This window comes from Punica granatum, chromosome 1 (genome assembly GCF_007655135.1).
Source record: "Punica granatum isolate Tunisia-2019 chromosome 1, ASM765513v2, whole genome shotgun sequence".
Classification (NCBI taxonomy): domain Eukaryota; kingdom Viridiplantae; phylum Streptophyta; class Magnoliopsida; order Myrtales; family Lythraceae; genus Punica; species Punica granatum.
Genome location: NC_045127.1, coordinates 14,264,702 through 14,286,544, shown reverse-complemented (window position 1 = coordinate 14,286,544; position 21,843 = coordinate 14,264,702). Strand labels below are relative to the sequence as shown.

Sequence of the window (21,843 nt, the reverse complement as noted above, 5' to 3'; positions counted from 1 at the left end):
CTGTATGGCATCGTATGAGAGCCCATTGGAGCTGGAGAATTTTTTGCTTAATTTATTAAACACTTAATTTTAAGCACTTAAAGTTATTTTAAACAAAGATGTAGTCGTTTAGCATAAAAAAGTTTACATAAAAAGTCCTAACGATTTGTCTCAATTAAATATCTTTTCCAACATTTTAATTATTGCGAAAAAGGACCTATTGCTCCAAAATTTTGCTAATATGGAATCGTGCTAATCATGTGATCGATTTTTATCACTTTTTTCAACGTTTTAGCAATATTAAAAAGTGTCAATGTTAAGATAATACAAAATTTTAAAAAATTTTGAGTAAGTTTATACTACAAATCATAACTGTCTATGATAAAGATACTGATTATAAATTGAGTTATTGACTGCTCCAATTTAGTATGACTTCAATAGATGTCAGGATAGCTGGAGGTCACCTATATCTTGACTATTCAAAACATTTGAATTTGACAAATCCGGACTAAGAAAACTAATAATATGTGAGAGATCTATATCAAGTTGAAACCATATATCATTTTTTTTCCTTTGTAATTTATTAAAAAGTTTGTCTAGTTTTTAATTTATTGAAAACGTGGGAAAGTTTTTTTTTTTCGGTGTAAACCCTAATATACGGAAACCCAATTGGGCGCCGACTAATCCAATCGAGCTGAGCCAGCCACTAAGGGATAAAGCTTTTTCAGCCTGGATTTTCTGCATTCACAAGTATGCGAACTCGAGATCTTGCTAAAGTCGAACAAGCACCAGACCACTTGAACCAATCCGCGTTGATTTGAAACATTTTTCAATTATCCCAAAAGAATAACGGAAAGGGTGTTTACGTTTGTTCGATTAAGCTTTGAGACAACCAATAATCGTACTATATATATATATATATGTTACCCGTGCTTAGCGTAGTTTGTCGTAACTTTCTTTGTGCCTATTTAAAATATCTAAAATATGTAACCATTTTTTCATAATTTTGTAATGTGTAGATTGTTTATAACGATGATTAAAAATATACTCACTAAAATAATTATTAAAAGAGAAAATTACTTTATATGAAAGAGAAAAGGCAGTAGAAAATGAGTTTGAGCTAGCAGAAAAGAAGAAAGATGAGAGATAGGGAGAGAGAAAGAGATGGAGAAAAAATAGAATAAATGGGGTTGATAGTTACAAAAAGTAAGTAAACTGACTTATTATCCATCCCTTCATCTAATTGCTCTTATTTTATGGTTTTATTTTGTCATGGTCAATTCTGGTAAGTGATGTTTCACCAATGAGGTCTTCTCCAGTATAAGTATTTTAAATATATTTTGCCGACAGCAACCCTACTACTTAGTACTTCAGAATTACGTTTTTATTATTCCAAAAAAAATCACGTTTTTTTATATTCCTCATAAGATTGTTATTATGCTTTTAAAATCATTGATCACTCTATAACTATCGTTTAGAAATATGATAGTTAACATGAATGGGAGTTCGAGCTCTCCATAAGTATGTAGGAATGGTCGACCTCAATGGAGCCTGGGTCAGCCGAGGTTTGTGAACATATTTAAAAAATACAGATTATTAGCTAGCTTGAATTTGTAAGTAAGATGAAAATAAAAATATATTTCTTTGTCAAATATTTTAAGGGGAGAATTTATTGTTCAGTAAAATCTATACATATAGTAAAGTATGTTCAAATTCGGATTGTGGGGATGTTTAGGTTGCGTTTGGTTTCATAGTAGGATTTTAAAATCAGATTTTGATTTTGATTTTGAGTAGAATAAATGAGATCCACCATTTGACTTTCTATGAGTTATATTGTTTTGTTGTGGAAAAAAGTGGTATAAATGGGGCCCACTCTTTGACTTTGTATGAGTTATTTTGTTTTGTAGTGAGTAGAGTTAAGTTAGAATTGTGATTCTAAAATATTATCCTAAAACCAAACAAGCCCTTAATATTTTCAGCCACTTTTTAGTTTCTAATAGGAAGCTAATGGCCTTAGCTGGCCTTGGGTGGTAATTAGAGTTAAGTAATAAGTTTTAGAGGGTCTCTAATCTATATAATAGTTGTATTCCTCATTTTAAACAAAGAAATGAATCAAAATTTATCATCAATGATCAATTTATTACCAAATCTCCTCTTGGATGTCTATCTATCAATTTGATTTGTGTTATCTTTTACCGTCTAAATGAAGATTAGGCGTGTTATTTTTGAACCCTACTGCGGCAGGTGAGGGCAGGAATGGGAAGGGGTCGTGGTGGGCCCTATCCGACCACCACCACCATCCAAGTTGAGATCGTCGGTGACCCTATAGGAGGTTGTAGCAACCTTGCCTATGCCAATGGGAGTCAGCGACGGAGCTCCCACCATTGTGATCTCCCTCCAATCACCCCCCTTCTCCACCCCTCTCTCTTTCTCTCTCTTTGATTTCAAAAATAGAAAGGGGATTTCGGGCTATGGTGTTTCCCATCCTGGCCACCACCTCTCTCTCTCTCTCTCTCTTTGATTTCAAAGATAGACAGGGGATTTCAGGCCATGGTGGTTCCCATCCTGGCCATCACCATGCAGATAAGGTTGTCAGTCGGGTAATTAAATGGTTCTGGCCGAGATCGGGGTCACCACGACCCCCTCACTCCTTGTGCGACCGCTTCAAGTTCAAAGTTCTCTTTCTTTTTCGTTTCTGAAATTTTTATTTTTAGAAATTATAAAAATAATACAATAATAAAATGTTGGACTAAAAGTAAAAAAAAAGGACCGTCAAAGTAAATACAGCTTCCAAGAACTTCAACATTCTACTAAAAAATAATTTTTGCTTAATTTATTAAACACTTAATTTTAAGTACTTAAAATTATTTCAAATAAAGACATAGTCTCTTGCATAAAAAAACTAAACAAAATGTCCCAACGTTTTGTCTCAATTATATATCTATTTCAACATTTTAATTATTGCGAAAAGGACCTATTGTTTCAAAATTTTGCTAATATGGGATCGTGCTAATCATGTGATCAATTTTTATCACTTTTTTCGACGTTTTAGCAATGTGAAAAAGTGTTAATTTTAAGATAATTCAAAATTTAAGAAAATTTTGAATAAGTTTATATTGTAAATCATAATTGTCTATGATAATGATATTGATTGTAAACCGAGTTACTGACAACTCCAATATGTGGAAGAGGAGCTTGAAGGTAATAAACATTCACTGTGACTTCCATAGATGCCTGGATGGCTGGAAATCACCCATATTTTGACTATTCAAAAAACTTAAATTTGACAAATCGGGACTAAGGAAACTAATATTATGTGAGAGATATATAGTAAAATTTAGAAACCATATATCCTTTTTTTTTTCTTTGTAATAAGTTGGTATAGATTTTTAATTTATTGAAAACGCGGAAACATTTTCCAAATATTTCAAAAGAATAACAAAAATGTTGTTTAAGTTTGTTCGATTAAGCTTTGAGATAGCCAATACCCGTGTGGCACAAGGTTTGTTGTAACTTTTTTTTTTGCCTATTTAAAATCTCTAAAACATGTAATTATTAAAAAGATATTCACTAAAATAATTATTAAAAAAGAAAATTACTTGACATATGAAAAGTAAATTGACTAATTGATCCCTCCATTAGTCCATCTAGTGGTTCTTGCTTTACGGCTTTATTTTGTCATGGACAATTCTATTAAGTGGTGTTACACCAATGAGGTTTTCTCAAGTATTACAGCCATATTTTGCCAATAATAACCATCCTACTTAGTATTTCAGAAAGACGTTTTTATTATTCCTACCCAAAAAAATCACGTTTTTTATATTCCTCGTAAAGTTGTTTTTGTTCTTTCAAAGTCACTTATCACTTTACAACTATCGTTTAGAAAGATGATAGTAAGGATCATTACGGTACTTCTCATCACATAGTCTGTTAATATGAATGGGAATTCGAGCTCTCCATAAGTATGTGGTAACAGTCGAGCTCAATACTGCCTCAGTCAATCGAGGTTTGTGAACATATTTCATAAATACAGATTAATTGACTAACTTGAATTTATAAGTTGATGAAATGAAAATATTTCTTTGTCAAATATTTCAAGGAGAGAATTTCTTGTTCAGTAAAATCTTCTATATATATATATGTTAAAAATTAACTATGCACACATTTAATGCCCCTAATAAATGATATCCTAATTTTAAAAATAATGAATATTCATTTATATATTATTACACAAGCAAATATATTTTTAAGTTGATCTTCAATATAATCATTAAAAAAAGTTGATTGTAGTAATTCATAAGCTTACGTTAACATATAAGCTTAAATATTTGAAATAGGAGTATCTTATATTATCATTTTTAGAAAGCGTTTAATCAAGATTGTATGAACATCTATAAAAAGATATATTTAATATATATAAATAGTTAAGAAACTGATATACTTTTAAAAATCTTGTTTTTTTTTTCATCGTTCTTTCAAATAATATAAAGGTGAAAAAAATATGCATGGTAATAGGCGCTTAGAGGCAGTATGGTGGAAGATTTCTCTTTATCTTTTTTCTTGGTCATGGGTTCAATCCTTTGAAATTGCACCTTTCTCACCTGATTATCATTTGTTCTTTTCTTTTCTTCAATATGCCCAGTCAATTTTTTTAAATTAGAATATCAGCCCCGAGCTTTTCTTTCTCTTCTCGATAAAAACATTACAAATGCTAAATTAATATAAAATTTTGTATCTACATTCTACTATAAGTCAAAATATTTATCTATATATAATATATAATAAAATAAATTTGTTATATGAACAGTTTAATGAACATACATATTTACTTCTACAATATTGATCCACAAAAATTACATTAGTGATTTATTATTTTTATTTGCTATAAATTTTATGAAGCCAATCTAAATCTAAATCTAAATATAGATATACATATAAATATATATTAATTTGGCCTATGACCGCTTCCACATAAGCGTATAGGGCAAAGCCTAAGCTCATGGATGTTCATCTCTTCGAGTTTTTCCATTAACATTTACTTAAACTTTTTCCAATATCTTCTGGATTCCATGATATTTTTATAATTTTATTTGATGTTCTTGAGAAAATTTATTCTATTTATTTAAAGTTATCAATAAATGAAACTACTCCCAATATATTTTATTGAACAATATTAATTAAAAACAAAAAATGCATTTTATTTTTTATCATTTGCATTATAAATTTCATAAATATAACAATGTAAACTGATAACAAAAAATATAGTTGTTTGCGCAATTCTCCAAAATCCATATATATTCTTTAAATAATTGCATAAAATCCAAAAAGCAATTTATATATTATTCTTGATTCGATCAACTTTTTGAAAATCAAGTTAAAATTTCCATCCTCATCAAATGCTCTATCACCACCCGCAACAACGTGCGAGTAGTTGTACCTGGTTGTTGTTATATAAGAGGAAAAAATTTAGAGGCACCATAACTTATGCTTATCTATAAAATATAATAAATAACACCTAACAATTAGGACGTCGTAAGCATTATTTTAAATACAAAATTGGTAAAAATAAATAAAAATTTTAATTTTCAAACTACAATATATATGATAAATCTGCATAAATAATTAACTAATTAAATATATGATAAGACTATTAATTGTAAAATTATTATTGAACTACTTTACTTACTCTAATTTTCTAAAAAAATGAAAATTATTGCTTAAAACTTGAATAATTAAAAAAATTTTGTTGTTCATAAAAGAAAATTTGATTTATCAAAATGAGAATAACTAAAATATAAGAAATGATTAAGACATACATAAAAGCAAACTCGTGCAACGCACGAGACAATATATTAATATATAGATATATATATATATATAACAAAATGGTTCGCGTTTTCCTTTCAATATCATTTTTCCCGAAATTTAACGAGATCTTTTTTTCAGTGGAACGAAATTCAACGAGATTAACTAACAGTAACAGAGACCAATAGCCAATGGCGATCTCTGGGACCCACAGATCAGCCACTGGCAGCCCTTAGCTGGCAAATATTCGTCCCGTTTCTAATATCATCCCTTTCTTTCCCTTGACTTCTTTTTATATGTTTGTATTTGTATGTATCTATATATTATTCATCAATATATCTGCCGAAATTAAAAGAGAAATACCAATAAGGATTGCAAGCGATTCGATACTTTTTAATTTATTAATTAAAGTCTATGTTTCAAGTATTATAAATAGATAAAATCTTTAATTAGGAGAACTTTACTTTTTAATGAATTGATTTAATTCGTATTGAATTAGTTGATTCCATTAAAAAAAGAAGAAAAATGGAAAGCGCACATTGCAAAAATAAAACAGCTGTTTTTTCTGGGCCACACTGTTCGTCTGCACTCTCTCTCTTTTTATTCTTTTGCAGCTGTTCATTGAATTTGGGGCTTCTGGATCGAAATATTTTAACTTTCGCCATCTTTGATCTCTTCCTCGTTCCCCGAAAAACCCGAATTTTCCACTGAATTATTTCGGAGTTCTTGATGGACAAGAGTGTTAGTGATGGAAAAGCTGAGACGAACAGCAGAAGCCCTCAGAAGGTGGAGGATGAAGAAGGTCACAATCCCATTGGTGGAGAAGATGAGAGTGAAGTGAACTCTCTTCTGCCGCCGAGGACGGGTGGGATGTCGAGGAAATTGGAGAAGACCGGGCGAAAGGTCCGGTGGAACGACAACGACGGGAACAAGCTCTTCGAAGTGCTGGAATTCCAGCCGAGGTAAAAAAAAAAATGACCCAACTTTCTGTAGGGAGTGTCGAATTCTAAAATTTTTCTGGTGATGCTAATCAAGATGCCTCTGATAAATGCCTGTCACAAGCTTCATGTTGATCATGTATTGGATCGTTGGATATTCATATGATGATGGAGCAACTACCGGTAATAGAACAATCTTGATCAATCACAACATTGTAACTCTCAGTCTCAGTAATGGTACAGATTCACCGTAGAACAAAACAGTGTCTTACGGTTTAATCAGTAGCATGACAGGTTCTGTCGAGTTTCAAGTGGTTTGTGCTTCGTTCGCTAATATTAAATTCTATGCCTTATTTCTCTCATGAATTTCATCGTTTTGATTTCCTGCAGCGATATAAGCGACAGTGAAGATGAGGATGAGGGTGAGGATGAGGATGAGGATGAGGATTCTTGCGTCTGCACGATCATGTAGAGAGATGGCGTTATTTCTTCTGCTGCTAATTCGGGGCCGAATTGAATAGTTCTGGGTGAATATTTTGGGTAAGCTATGCCCGATATATTATCTGAAAGACTGCGTTGTCAAGAAAATGATGGCTTCCCTCCTGCGAAAACTGAGTCCATCTGGGGATTCATATTCCTCGATCCTTCACAGGATGCTCTGAGTCTTCCTTGATTTGGCAAGCCTCTACCGCTTGCTTCTCATGTCTCTGCCCCTAATTCTGGAGAACCCTCTCCTCAAACTCTGGAGGCCTCGCAGAATTAGAAAGATGAGTATGCGGTTTTGCTGCGATGCTGGGCTACGGAGTATGCTGAAGACCTGCGGGAAAAAACCGTTTAAGGAAGATGAAGTCATCTCGATTGCTTGTGTCTGCTATATCTGGACAGTAACTTTGAGATCAATCGAGATTGGAGTGTCACGAAGTGTCTGTATGTATGACGAGTAACGAACATATTGCTGGATCATAAGACCTTTTCCTTTTCCAGTTTGCTGTTAACAAGTTCCCGTGCCCCGTACAAATTTGAAACTTCAGCTGAAAGTTAAAACGTCCATTGATTCAGCTGTCGTACTGTGTTGTTGAGCAAAGGAAACTGACTGACACTGGGGACCGAAACAATTTCATGGTTCATTAATTTGGTTCGTGAATGCAGTTTCACGACATATACTCAGCACGCCATTCCATTCCATTTAAGCTGTCGTGTCGTTTCACCATACAAAATGAATACTGGCTCCTGATCCTATAACAGATAAGTCTATCAGAAAGATCGGGATCGGGATGGAAACTTCACGAACCTGAAGCTTAGACGATCGCATAAGGCAGTTAGTCACAAACAAATGTGCAAAAATGAAGGAAAATTCTTTCGTCTATCCAGCTTTTGCCTTTCACAGCAAGAACCGTGGTAGCATACGACCCCCAACATCACGGAATGTTTTCACTAGCATGGTTCAACGGGACGAGGGTGTTCCGTACATTCTCGATGTCAATACCAAGTCGAATGGGAGAGCTAGATCATAGAACAGAAGACAACAGAGGAATTGATTTAGCATTGGAGTCACGTGAGCATCGCGTGACCAGAGCCGAGAAGCGGGCCCACTCCATGGGTCAAGTCAACGAAATCCCAAGCATACGAGAGTGGAAAGAAAATGGAAAGTAATCCCCCCAAAACCCCACAGGATATATCTCTACCGTCCAGCCACCGAACTTCGAGAAATCTCAGCCGTCGAAATCCGAAAGAGGGAGCCTCATCGTACCATTTGATCGTCAATCACTTCTCTCCTCTCTCTCTCTCTCTCTCTCTCCCTATCCTTCTTCTCCCTCTTCCCGAAAACAAACCCCTGCACCTGAAAAAACCCTAACCCTAACCTGTCCGCACTGAAACAGAGGAATTGGTAGGGGAGAGAGAGAGAGAGGGAGGCAGGGTTATTGGGATGGACTCGGATCAGGGGAAGCTGTTCATCGGGGGGATATCATGGGAGACGACGGATGAGAAGCTGATCGAGTACTTCAGCCAGTACGGAGAAGTCATGCAGACAGTCGTCATGCGGGACAAGCTCACCGGGAGGCCCCGCGGCTTCGGGTTCGTGGTGTTCTCCGACCCCTCTGTCCTCGACAGGGTTCTTCAGGACAAGCATACCATCGATGGAAGGACGGTGAGTTTTGAGATTCTTGGAGCTTCTCTCAGTGAGCATCTTCCGTGCTTGCTCGTCTATTTCTAACAGTATGCTTGGCTTTGAATTTGAGTTGAGTTTTTGTGCTCTTAGGTTTTTGTGGGGTTTCAGTAAGTTGCTGGTAAAAAAACCATAGCAATGTCAGGTCATGTTTATGACTTCTTCGATTCGCTGAGAACTCAGTACCGAGTGGTTAAGCTTGCTGGGAGTCCCCTTGAGCTATATTTGGTAGGAGGATTGGAAACAGGACTATATGGGATAGCCATGTAAAATGCTATGCAATTTCAATCAGTAAATAATTTTGAATCATGGTTTGATGAAAGAGATTGTAGAGAAATTGAGTGACCAAACATAAAGGGGAAAAACATTTAGGAACATTGACCGCAAGTAGTGGTTAACGAAATAGTATTGAACACGATAGCAGGATCGTTTCATTTTACAGTGCTTGTTATGCTCGGGATTCTTTGAAGATTTTTCTGATGAGCATAGCTTCTTGTCTTAATGAAGACAGGAAACTTGGTAATGCATTTTGGCGATAACTTGTACTTGTTATTGTTATGCTCGGGATTTTTCTTATTTGCGTTGAATGTCATTTAATTGAGTAATATATATTGTGCAAAAATGTCTCATCAGTGACTATATCAGTTGTTGATCCTGCTATATGACCTCTTTTTTATTTTATTATATATAAATTAATTAATAACAATATTTGCTGAGTTCAAGTAAGTAGCTTCAGCTTAAATCATGATTTTATAGTCTATTTACATTAGATGAAGGTTCTATACAATTGCTGTGAGCAACTCTTTTCCTCTGAATTTGGTATTGCGTCTTATGGTGCTATATATTAATAAGAAAGAATTTGAGCATTCTTTGAGTTTTTAGAGGATAGAAAGAGGATGAAATATGCAGGCAGATGTTAGTCCTTTTAATTTATAAGCTTGTGCTGCTGGCTAGAAGTAAATTATAGATAATGGGAGCTTTGCTTGTTTCTGTGTTCTCCTTAGTTATGAGGAAGTGTACTCTCTGTTTGCAGACATATATATTATTTCCTATGTTTCAGAAGATTGTGTGTTGTCTCTTTTTTTTTTATAATTAGAGACTTATGTTGTCAATTTGCAAGCTTGTGCTCTGAAGTTAGTCAATCTAGCCCCATATGCATTTCCTTTTTCCCATATATATATTTTTGTTGACTTTCCTCTGCAATAATAAGAATGACAGCTAGCTCTTGGTTTATGGCAGTTATAGTAGTTGCTACATATAAAGCAAAATCATCTCAGATTTGGTGCATTGCTGGCATCACTATTTGGTATTTACATTGGTCTCTTTTTCTATATTTTTCATTGACATGTTTCTGAAGTGATTAGTTTAAATGCAACATAAACCTATAGTGCAGTTCTGATGTTTCTACTATTGTATGGATTGTGGAGTGTTTGAACTAGGTTAAGTAACTCTAAAACTTCTTTGGAATGATTAAAAATCTTTGGGTTTCAAGTCAATCCTTTGTTCTCCTAATCTCCCTTGTCTGAAAAATTTGAACTTTCATCTCTTTCGTAGGTTGAGGCTAAGAGGGCTTTATCAAGGGAGGAGCAGCAAACTAATGCAAGATCAGGGAATGCAAATTCTGACAGAGGTGCTAGTGGTAGTGGAAATATTAGAACCAAGAAAATATTTGTAGGAGGCTTGCCAGCCACTTTGTCTGAAGATGGATTTCGTGAGTACTTTGAGTCGTATGGCAATGTAACCGATGTAGTAATTATGTACGATCAGAACACTCAACGTCCCCGAGGGTTTGGATTCATTTCTTTTGATTCAGAAGAGGCTGTAGATAGGGTTTTACACAAGACTTTCCATGATTTGAATGGGAAGCAAGTTGAAGTTAAGCGAGCTCTACCAAAAGATGCAAATCCTGGTGGAGGTGGTCGCGGCATGGGTGGTGGAGGATATCAAGGGTATGGGGGTTCAGGTGGCAACTCAGGTAATGCTTACGATGGTCGAATGGATTCCAATAGGTATATGCAGGCCCAAAATGCGGGAGGTGGTTTTGGACCTTATGGTTCCTCTGGCTATGGTGCACCAAGCTATGGGTATGGTCCTGCCAGTAGTGGCATGGGTTACGGTGGCTATGGAGGCTATGCTGGTGCAGGTACGGGATATGGTGGTCCTGCTGCTGCTTATGGTAATCCGAGTATGGCAAGTTCTGCGTATGCTGGCGGTCCGCAGGGTGGGCCTAGAGGTTCATGGGGTTCACAGGCAGCATCTGGGTATGGGGCCATGGGCTATGGGGGTGTTGCTTCTTGGGGTGGTACCACAGGCAGTGGTGCTGGTGGTGGTCCTGGCTCAGCTCCTACAGGCCATTCTCCTAGTGGGGTGGGTGGATATGGCAGTCAAGGTTATGGATATGGTGGCAGCTACGGTGGAGGTGATGGCTCATATGGGAATCAGGGTGGGTACAGTGCTCGTTCTGGAGGTGGTACCACTGGTGGAGCAGGTGGGTCTAGCGGAGGAGATATGCAGGGAAACGGTGGATATGGTGGGTATGGTGATGGTCATGGAAACTCAAGCTATGGAAGTGCAGGGTGGAAGTCCGATCAGTCACAAGGGAACGGTCCTCAAAGTGGTCAGGGTGGATATGGCAGTGGATATGGTGGAGTCCAGTCCCGGCAAGGGCAGCAGCATTGATTTTATTATCGACTTCGGCAGGAATTGGCTCACCACCTTTATTTACAGTTTTATTCTGCTTTGATAGTGGAAGAGGCTGCTCAAGTGGTAGAGGCTGCTCGAGTTGGAAATGAAGGCACATTGGACTGGTTGGATTTTCTCCAAAGAATGTCAAATACTCTGCAATGATATGTTTTTGGTAGTGAATAATAAGTAGTGCATCTCGAGGCATACTAGATTTCGTTTCCTATTTAGCATTCGGTTGAGTGTAGTTTTTCTTCTTCACAATTGCGTGTTTATGCTTATATATACTTGTTGATTTGGTTGTTGTCCGTTCTATCGTAGTAATTGAATTACATCATCTTCTGGCCTTTCCGTGTTGGTTATATTCATATATATATATATCGGGGATTTTTTAAATATGATGTCTCAATTTGGATTGGATGAGATGAAACTTTTATCTCGTTAGGCCTTTTCTATGTGCAGCTTGCTCGGTGAAGGATAGCGATATGCATAGTGTTAGCAGTTGACATGATGAGGATTGCATAATCATTTTTGCGCCTGCATTTGTGGATTTTCGTTTATGCAGGTGAGATGGGATCTTGGGCGACTAATGTGGCTGTCAAATGTCCAAACATTGCCATGTATGGGCAACGAGGAGATTCAAGTACTCCCTATTCTGGCAGACAGTTCATCTTACTCAGGGGCTGTTTCGAAGGGTAAGGAATGGTTTTTGCTTTTTAGTTGTTGTGGAATAGGAGATGTGACCTGATCGTTGGGATTGTGATTTCGGCGTGACACTGATAAATTGGTGAGTGTGATTTTGAATGAAACAGTCTTGGAGAGTGAGAAATACAGCCTGTGGACTGCATGTAGTTCCTATGAAAGATGAAGAAAGCAAGCTGAATTGGAAGTTTTCTGTTTTACTAAATTAGGCATGGTTTACTAGAATTGGAGGAGCTTCTTTGGTTCCGTTGATTACTTTGGATCAATTAAATTGGCGTCATGTCGCTGCACCATTTCCAATTGATCCAATGTGATTGACTCTAAGGGGACCATCGGGATGATTTTTAGTCAGCTCAACCATCACCCGTTACAATTCTATATTTGTTAATGGGGTCCTCATGGTTCATTCATATAGCTCAACATACAGGTCACTCATCATCATGCTCTGTTAAGGGACTCGTACTTTATGAGATGATCGAGGCCGTCGGATTTTGGATTTGGTTTTTGCTCAAGTGTACTAGAGACGAGCAGAGCCACGAACATGGAGTTCTTGATCGTATGGCAATGGATTGCTTCTAAGAGCCATATACATGTATATATGTAGTCTACGTGTATGCATGAAGACATGGAGAAATACACGGAAGTGGAGAGCAATCCTTGTCCCTTCATTGTCTCCGTCTCTTCCCCCAATGCTTCACTGGTCACAAATGTGCCCAACGCACCCTCTCTTTCTCTCTCTGTTTCTGTCTCTCACGAATGATAGCAAAAGTGATCTGTCCAAAATAACCAACTCATTAAGAAAAGAAAGACAGAGAAAACATACAACACAAACACAGCCCATCCCCTCCCTTCCTTTTCCCCTTTTTCCCAATCATAATATGAACGACCTCTTCCCTCGCTCTATCCCGCCGGACATCTGACAACCATGGTCCACAGCCGTCGGGAATCCTTCTCTGGCCCCTACTCGGCCTCCCGCCCCTCTGAGTCCAGCCACCTCTCCCCCCGTTGCCACCCCAACCCTTCCCCTCCCCCTGCCCCAGTTGCCGCCTCCCTTGAAGACCTCGAGTGGCCCTTCGGTCCCCTCGATGGTCTCGACCGTGATGCCATCCGCGAGACTGCGTACGAGATCTTCTTCACCTCGTGCCGCTCTTCCCCTGGCTTCGGCGGCCGCAATGCCCCCACCTTCCACTCCAACAATTCATTGTCCTCGTCGGCAGTCTCCCAGGAGTCTGGCAGCAGCGGTGGGGATGGTGGGATGGGCTCTGGCTCGCCACGCCCTAGTGGCGTGGGGATGGCCCCCACTAGCAGGGTGAAGCGGGCCCTCGGGCTGAAGATGCTCAAGCGTTCGCCGTCGAAGAAAATGGTGTCGGGTTGGACAGGAAATGGGCCGTCAGCCCCGACCTCGCCAAGTTGGCACAGCTCTGGAGGTGGCGGCGGAGGAGGAGGTGGCTCATCGAGCTCGACAATGTTGGGTCAGACTGTGCCCCCATCAAGGGCCAGGCGGCCGCTCACCTCGGCTGAGATCATGAGGCAGCAGATGAGGGTGACGGAGCACAGTGATAATAGGCTCAGGAAGACGCTCGTGAGGACCCTTGTTGGTCAAGTAAGTTCTTTTGCTTGCATTATATACGTTTCAGATTTTCTTTTGTTTTTCTTTTTGTCACTTATAAATTCAAATTCCGTAAAATTGTAAAATTACTCGCTCTCGAATTTGCATATGCTGCCATTAGATGGGACGACGTGCGGAGACGATAGTGCTCCCGTTGGAGCTGCTGCGCCACATTAAGTCATCGGAGTTTAGCGATTCTCAGGAGTACCATGCCTGGCAGAAGCGTCAGCTGAAGGTGCTTGAGGCGGGATTGCTCCTCCACCCGTCAATCCCACTCGAGAATTCCAATTTGTTTGCGGCCCGTCTCCGGGACATCATCAAGGCTGGCGAGTCCCGCCCCATTGACACGGGCAAGAACTCTGACACGATGCGGACCTTGTGCAACTCAGTTGTCTCCTTAGCTTGGAGAAGCGCTAGCGGAACAACCCCGACTGATGCTTGCCATTGGGCGGATGGTTACCCTGTGAACGTCCACCTTTACATGGCTCTCCTCCAATCAGTCTTCGACATTCGGGATGAGACTGCAGTGCTTGATGAGGTGGATGAACTCTTCGAGCTAATGAAAAAGACCTGGTCGACGCTAGGGATAACCCGGGCCATCCACAATGTGTGCTTCACCTGGGTGCTTTTCCACCAGTACGTTGCAACCTCAGAGATGGAGCCCGACCTCCTCTATGCATCTCATGCAATGTTGTCTGAGGTCTCAAGGGATGCCAAGAAACCTGACAGGGACGCCATATTTGTGCGGATTCTATCCTCGGTCCTGTCCTCAATGAGGGCGTGGTCAGAGAAGAGGCTCCATCACTACCATGACTATTTTCAGAGGGGAACCGTTGGGTTGATCGAGAATATCCTACCCTTGGCACTCACCGCTTCGAAGATCATGGGTGAAGATGTCGTGCTTCCTGGAGTGGAAGGGACTAATGAGAAGGGTGAATCGGCATTGAGCTCATCTAAGGATCGTGTCGACGACTACATAAGATCTTCCTTGCAGAATGCTTTTCAAAAGGTGAAACATTAAAGAACTTTCGTTAACTGATTTGACTTGTTCGTAATTGATTAATACTTAGCTGGTACAGTCGTAATACATGCCTCTGGTCCTAATTGTTCTTTCAATTATTGTTGATTAGATACTCGTCACTAAAAACTACAAGCACGCATCAGACTCAAAGCAGGAGGCGAGCGAAGCGCTCCTTCAGCTGGCGAAAGAGATGGAGGACCTGGCTCTCAGAGAGAGGGAATATTTTAGCCCGATACTAAAGAAGTGGCATCCCGTTGCAGTTGGAGTTGCTGCGGTGGTGCTCCACAATCGCTATGGCTCGTTGCTGAAGCAGTTCCTGATCGGGACAACAAAGCTGACGAACGAGACTGTCGAGGTGCTACAAAGAGCGGGGAAACTCGAAAATTTCCTCGTCCAGATGGTCGTCGAGGACTCCAACGAGTGCGAGGACGGGGGCAAGGTAGTTGTTAGGGAGATGGTGCCGTACGAAGTTGATTCGGTCATATTGAAACTCTTGAAACAGTGGATTGATGACAAGCTCAAGAAGGGGAAGGACTGTCTCCGTAGAGCAAAAGAAACTGAGGTAAGTTTACATCATCTTTCGGGAGAAACAAAGTAGATAATGAAAGTCTACACGATCGAGTCCCTTACTGCATTCTAGTAATCAATTCAATTTTTCGGACATTGGCCATAGCTGAAGTCTGATAGTGATTGATTTTCAGCAGTTCTATGATCATGTAAATATAGAGCTTGAGGATGGAAAGAATGTGAAATAATGGTGAATTCAATAGTAACCCGCTGCAATTCTTGTGTTGCAGACATGGAATCCGAAGTCCAAGACGGAGCCATATGCGCAGTCAGCGGTCGAGCTGATGAAGACAGTCAAGGAAACCGTCGAAGAATTCTTCGAGATCCCCATAGGAATCACTGAGGATTTGATCCAAGATCTTGCTGATGCACTTGGACACCTCTTCCAGGATTACATTTCATTTGCTGCATCTTGTGGTAAGCAAGGAGGCCTCTGTCGATTCATATCCACATATAAAAAATCTCGATGATAATTTCAATTCAATATATTTTGAGCATATGTAGTCACCAATTGTTTCCGGAAAAAAATACTACCAACCCAAAGAAAGACGACCACTCTGAGATATACGGTTTATGCCGGGAAGTCACATTCATCGCCTGAACTTATATACCCTTTTTTTTTTTTTTTTCTCTTAGGATCAAAGCAAAGCTACATTCCTTCCCTTCCACCTCTAACTAGATGCCACCGCGACTCGAAATTCATCAAGCTATTCAAGAGAGCCGCCCCATGTACCGTCGTCAACTTAGAGGACCACCACCCTGTCAGCGGGTCGAACGAGGGCCACAGCCCCCGCCCTTCGACAAGCCGTGGGACACAGCGCCTCTACATCCGCCTCAACAGTCCTGCACTATCTCCTCACCTACATCCATTCCCTCAACAAAACTCTAAGCCTGTCCCCCCGGGTCTCTCCAGCTCGGAACCGGTTCACAAACCGCCGGCAACAGGGTAACTCCTCCTCCTACTTTGACATCGCCAGGACATCCATCCAGGCAGCCTGCCAGCACGTGTCCGAGGTCGCGGCCTATCGCCTGGTCTTCCTCGACTCCAACTCTGCCTTCTATGAAAGTCTCTATGTCGGCGGCGTGATGAATGCCCGTATCCGGCCCATTTTGAGGATCCTCAAGCAGAACTTGTCACTCTTATGCGCAATGCTCACGGACCGGGCCCAACCACTGGCAATCAAGGAGGTGATGAAGGTCTCCTTCGAGGCATATCTCATGGTGTTGCTCGCAGGAGGGAACTCTAGGGTTTTCTATCGGTCCGACCACAAGATGATCGAGGAGGACTTCGAGAGCTTGAAGCGAGTGTTTTCTACATGCAGTGAGGGTTTGGTTTCTGAGGACGTTGTCGACCGGGAGGCCGAGTCAGTGGAAGGGGTCATCGCCCTGATGGGCCAGCCCACCGAACAATTGATCGACGACTTCAGTATCGTCACGTGCGAGACGAGTGGAATCGGATTGATGGGCGTGGGGCAAAAGCTGCCAATGCCTCCTACAACAAGGAGATGGCATCGGTCCGACCCGAACACAATACTGAGGGTGCTGTGCCATCGGAACGACCGTGCGTCGAAGCAGTTCTTGAAGAAGTCATTCCAATTAGCAAAGAGGAGATAAGGGGATAAAACTATATTGAGATCTTCAGCAAAAGGTATATGTACACAACATTAACCATTTTCTGTTGACTTTAAAACTCTTTGTAATTTGAGGAAAATTTGGAAAAGGGACATTAATATTTTATAGTAAAAGCATAGTTTTCCACATTATTTCTTTTGCTAATTTATTTTCATACTTAGAGCCTGGTCTTTCTCTTTCTAATAGCTCGTCTAGATCACGAATTACGAAGGGTTATGGGAGGGATGTGTTATAACAGGTCATAATACAAATTTGTTTTATAAACCTTTACAGCTTATCCCTTCATAAACCTTCTGAATCCACGACGAACAAATGATTATAGATAATCAGTTTTGTAACAATATATTGTTCAGATCATACTAATTGGAACTCTGCTTAAGAAAGGATGCAATGCAGTATCTTGTTACTTAAAACCGAAGGGCTTTTTGGTTTAATTGTTTCTCCATTTCTCTATCGTTTATTAGGTTTATGGACTGTCTTTGTAATCGAGAAAGGAAAAAATAAAAATAAAAATAAAAAGAAGAGAGAACTCTCTTGCTCAGTTAAGATAATCCATTCACTAGGAAAAAAACCAAGTTTGTGACAACCGCTAGCTGGTTACCGAAAATCCTCATATTCGCCTAAGAGATTCTAGCAAGTTCGTGTCATATTGATGCACGATGAAAAGCAGCGAGAAGACGGTACTTTAGGATCAGGTTTGTGTCTGCAAAAGAAATTGAACATGTCCAGTGGTAATATACCAACAGTGAGTTATATGAGGCTTCAACCTAATTGACTTGTCCATGCTAATACTAAGAATTGAATGATATTAGTATAGGATTTCGTTTTCAAGGCAAATTGCAAGGGGAACTTATGATGATTCTAAATTTGAATGATTTGAAAGTGGTCATTATAATTCTACAATTGTGTTCGATAATCATCATCAATGGAATTTTCATACTCCTTTGGTTTGTATCGTTTTTGTGTTTCTTATTACTCTACGAACCCATCTTATAGCTCCAGAAACAGAATTGAAGTTAAATCTTTCTCAACCGAGAAAAATTATCACGTGTGTAGAAGCTTGAGAGAAGAGGGAACAATTTGTTAAATAGAGACCAATTAGACGTCCTTACCTTAGTAATAAAATAAATACAGCGCAACTTGAAATCTCAATTTCATCCCCCCCACGAGCATAAAAATGAAAAACCTAAAAGTTAAAAAATAAAAATAAAAAAGAAGATACAGTGGGTACTTTGACTTTCTAGGGACGACGGAAAACATAAATTACATCAAAGATTATTAGTTTCCAGCAATCTTGCGACAGTTTTAACAACTTATCAGGTGAGGCCATGCATGCAACGTGTGATGATCGATGGTCTTCAGCGGTGTCCAATGCCGCCGCCTCCAAGACCACCTCCACTGCCGAATCCGCCGCCTGCACCTCCCCCTCCCCCTCCACCTCCACCTCCACCTCCACCTCCACCTCCACCACCACCAAAGCCACCCCCAGAACCGCCTCCCATTCCACCACCGAAACCTCCTCCTTTACCAAAGCCTCCACCGACTCCTCCACCAGATCCGCCACCCACTCCACCACCGAAGCCACCACCCTTCCCAATGCCGCCTCCAATTCCTCCCCCTTTCCCAAAGCCTCCGCCTACACCACCACCAAGGCCACCTCCCTTGCCAAATCCACCACCAGCACCACCTCCAAGTCCGCCACCTTTGCCGATTCCTCCACCAATTCCACTGCCACCTCCTCCACCAGCTCCTCCTCCAAGACCACCACCCTTCCCGATGCCTCCTCCTACTCCACCTCCCTTCCCAATGCCACCCCCAGCACCACCACCTACTCCGCCACCCTTCCCAATGCCACCACCAACGCCTCCACCTTTCCCGAAACCACCTCCGGCACCAGCACCCGCTCCACCACCTTTCCCGAAGCCTCCTCCGGCGCCACCACCTGCTCCCCCGCCTTTCCCGAAGCCTCCTTTGGCACCAACACCGGCTCCGCCACCCTTTCCGAAGCCTCCTCCAGCACCACCACCGAGTCCACCACCCTTACCAATGCCACCGCCAAAGCCACCACCTTTCCCTATTCCACCACCATGTCCAATGCCGCCCCCAGCACCTCCGCCAATCCCACCGCCCTTACCAATCCCACCTCCTAACCCGCCACCCTTCCCAAACCCGCCTCCTGCGCCCCCACCGACACCTCCACCGGCACCTCCACCGGCACCTCCACCACCACCGAATCCACCCCCACCACCAAAACCACCGCCACCTCCAGCGCCTCCACCGAAGCCACCCCCGAAGCCACCTCCCTTACCAAATCCTAGGTTCTTTTGGTCGTCATTCTCGCTCTTCCTCACATCTCTAGCAACCGCACTCACCACGAGAAAGCCAATGCAAACAAAGGACAACAGAGGAAAGCCTCGTTCCATTTTTTTGGTATTAATTTGATTGGCAATTGTCTTGAGCTCATGTGATTTGATCAAACACTGGTATGTGGCATTTTATAGCCTTTGGGAAAGATATATGAAAGAAAGAAGCATTCAATGAGATGAAAACTCAACGACCAACTGTTTTGTGACATTTAATGCATAAAACTACGTCCTATAGCTGTTAGCTCCCTCCACAAACACAAACAATATATATATATATATATATATATATACACACTTTTTTCTGGGTAAAAACAAACAATTTTATATTAACAATGGCAATTCATGTCCTCACGCGTTTTCTCATCTGTCTGATTCTAAGGGCTGCTTCTTCTGGTTTTCATGGAATTAAGAGACTCTCATTCCTATATATCTACATGGTTCCAAGAATATATCACCACTTCCCATTATTTCTTTTCCTAGCATAGTGAAATTATTCATAAATTTTCCTAGCCAAAACTTTTACCTAATAATTTCCTAACTATACACCAAATAATATCTCTTAGATGGGCAAACTTTGCCAGTAAAGCATGGATTCGAAACTCATTGGAGGCATTCCGTGGCCAAAGCCAAGTTGAACCTGAACTGGGATGAGGCTCAAGTAATAGTTCGAGGATGTCTAGTGCGTGTCTCACCAAAAAGAAAAGGAAAACTTACATATACCTCATCCCAGTACTTTTAATAGTTAGTCGAATGATATAGTCATATTGATCAGTTGAAATGTAACTATTAGTTGTCATTGCAAATTAAACTAGTACTTCTTGTATTCCTGTCATGAGGTTGGACTACAGCGAATCTCACAAAGATCAGTTACTAAAAGATAAACCATCTTAGTTGATTGTGATATAAACTTCCTTCTACCCGACTGTACACACTTCATGTATATATATATATATCCTCTCGAGCACATCAGAGGTCAAAAGTCCTCCATAAAGGAACCGAGATATTGTCTAATCTCTCTTCTATATTGTTTTGATACAATGTCAAATGCTTTTTTATATATCTCAGCCACATGAGAGGATGAATTTTTATTCAAATAGGGCATGTCCAGTTAAGCTGTGAAAATCTGACAAACTTTTTAGTTACTTTAACCACGCCATGTTATGTGGGACAATTCAAAGACCAAGATCTACTGCGTCTAACTATACAAGGTAACCACTACCGTGGATTAGTTCAGGTGGTTCAACGTTTATTCACTTTAAGTAATGACTCAAGTTTGAGTATTGTAAATGGGAAAAATTCACAATTGAAAGATCTTTACAGGGTCAACTCAACTTGAATATGAATTAGAGGGCTCTATTATTGAACTTCCAGATATCAATGGTCAACATTGAAAAACTATACAGAGTAACTGCACGCCTAATAACTTTGACCTCCCATCAGTGGGCGTTGAATTAGTGGCATGCGCCAATTCAACTCATAGATCTCATGGCTTCCATTCTGTTTCTGGCAGTGAGAAATCATCGATCAGAGTTTCCCGAATAATACATATTGAATGTTCATGGAGAAAAATCTAATTTGCACGCCCCACTTAATGACTTCTGTTAGATCAATAATAAAACGACTGCACTTCAGTATGTACAAACTTCTATCTGTAATTCACTGTTGTGACAGTACCAACAACCACAATGTTCATTAAATACAATCGTGTAGCAAAAGGAACACATATATTGATATATATTGTTAAATTCTGATGGATTTTATTTTTTTTCCCAGCACGGTTTCACATATGTAAGCCGTATGTGAAATCTATGATCCAACTTATATTTCACAAAAATCAATACAAATTATCAATTGCCTCTACAAGTCAGACGCACATATACTAATGTGATCATATATGTTAAACTGTAACTGCATATACATGGATAAAATTATATTATATATCGTTGTATGTCGTATAGTGAGACCTTGAAATGATATAGGGGCCAGAAGGCCCAGAACGTGTGATCTAAATCAAATTAAGTCGACTGACTCTAGGTCCCAATGTAACCAGCCGGGGAGGACGTCGCACTTCAATTTACATTTGATATTTGGGTATCAAGTTTCCCGAACTAATTACTAAATGTCGAACTGGTTTAGTTGTACTTGTAGATCACAGGTAATATCAGAAAGAAAAAGTGAAAGCGGAGAAAGAATATATTCTAAATATATTATTAACTAGAAATTCTAAAATTGTGAGATATTTTTACTTATAATCTCGTTAACGTTTTAGGTTAAATACTCGGACATCAGCAAGAGTAATTTCCATGAATGCGCACCAAGTTCCGATGTCGGTAGTCTGTTTGGACGAGCCAAAGGAGTTCACTGTTCATAATAAT

General features: G+C 40.1%; 3 protein-coding genes and 1 pseudogene across 3 annotated transcripts; 3 read left to right on the top strand and 1 right to left on the bottom strand.

Annotated features, from left to right (window-relative positions):
* The first annotated feature begins 6,350 nt into the window (after positions 1–6,350).
* Positions 6,351–7,772, top strand: LOC116198890. The gene is made up of 2 exons (XM_031529157.1): positions 6,351–6,746; positions 7,113–7,772. The coding sequence occupies exons 1-2, from the start codon at positions 6,514–6,516 to the stop codon at positions 7,192–7,194; spliced, it is 315 nt and encodes a 104-aa protein (XP_031385017.1). The 5' UTR covers positions 6,351–6,513; the 3' UTR covers positions 7,195–7,772.
* Positions 7,773–8,485: 713 nt separating this feature from the next.
* On the top strand, positions 8,486–11,918 carry LOC116198882 (heterogeneous nuclear ribonucleoprotein 1-like). The gene is made up of 2 exons (XM_031529147.1): positions 8,486–8,871; positions 10,444–11,918. The coding sequence occupies exons 1-2, from the start codon at positions 8,650–8,652 to the stop codon at positions 11,566–11,568; spliced, it is 1,347 nt and encodes a 448-aa protein (XP_031385007.1). The 5' UTR covers positions 8,486–8,649; the 3' UTR covers positions 11,569–11,918.
* Positions 11,919–12,072: 154 nt separating this feature from the next.
* Positions 12,073–17,256, top strand: LOC116198878 (annotated as a pseudogene).
* A 925-nt stretch (positions 17,257–18,181) lies between these two features.
* Positions 18,182–19,597, bottom strand: LOC116193298 (glycine-rich cell wall structural protein). Its single transcript, XM_031522115.1, has one exon. The coding sequence runs from the start codon at positions 19,523–19,525 to the stop codon at positions 18,461–18,463; it is 1,065 nt and encodes a 354-aa protein (XP_031377975.1). The 5' UTR covers positions 19,526–19,597; the 3' UTR covers positions 18,182–18,460.
* Positions 19,598–21,843: the final 2,246 nt, after the last annotated feature.

What these genes read in the sequence shown, in the direction of transcription:
- LOC116198890 (XM_031529157.1), top strand. Translation starts at nt 6,514, where the DNA reads ATGGACAAGAGTGTTAGTGATGGAAAAGCTGAGACGAACAGCAGAAGC. An exon ending in GTGCTGGAATTCCAGCCGAG is followed by an intron (nt 6,747 to 7,112) that starts GTAAAAAAAAAA and finishes GATTTCCTGCAG; the next exon opens with CGATATAAGCGACAGTGAAG.
- LOC116198882 (XM_031529147.1), top strand. Translation starts at nt 8,650, where the DNA reads ATGGACTCGGATCAGGGGAAGCTGTTCATCGGGGGGATATCATGGGAG. An exon ending in ATACCATCGATGGAAGGACG is followed by an intron (nt 8,872 to 10,443) that starts GTGAGTTTTGAG and finishes TCTCTTTCGTAG; the next exon opens with GTTGAGGCTAAGAGGGCTTT.
- LOC116193298 (XM_031522115.1), bottom strand. Translation starts at nt 19,525, where the DNA reads ATGGAACGAGGCTTTCCTCTGTTGTCCTTTGTTTGCATTGGCTTTCTC.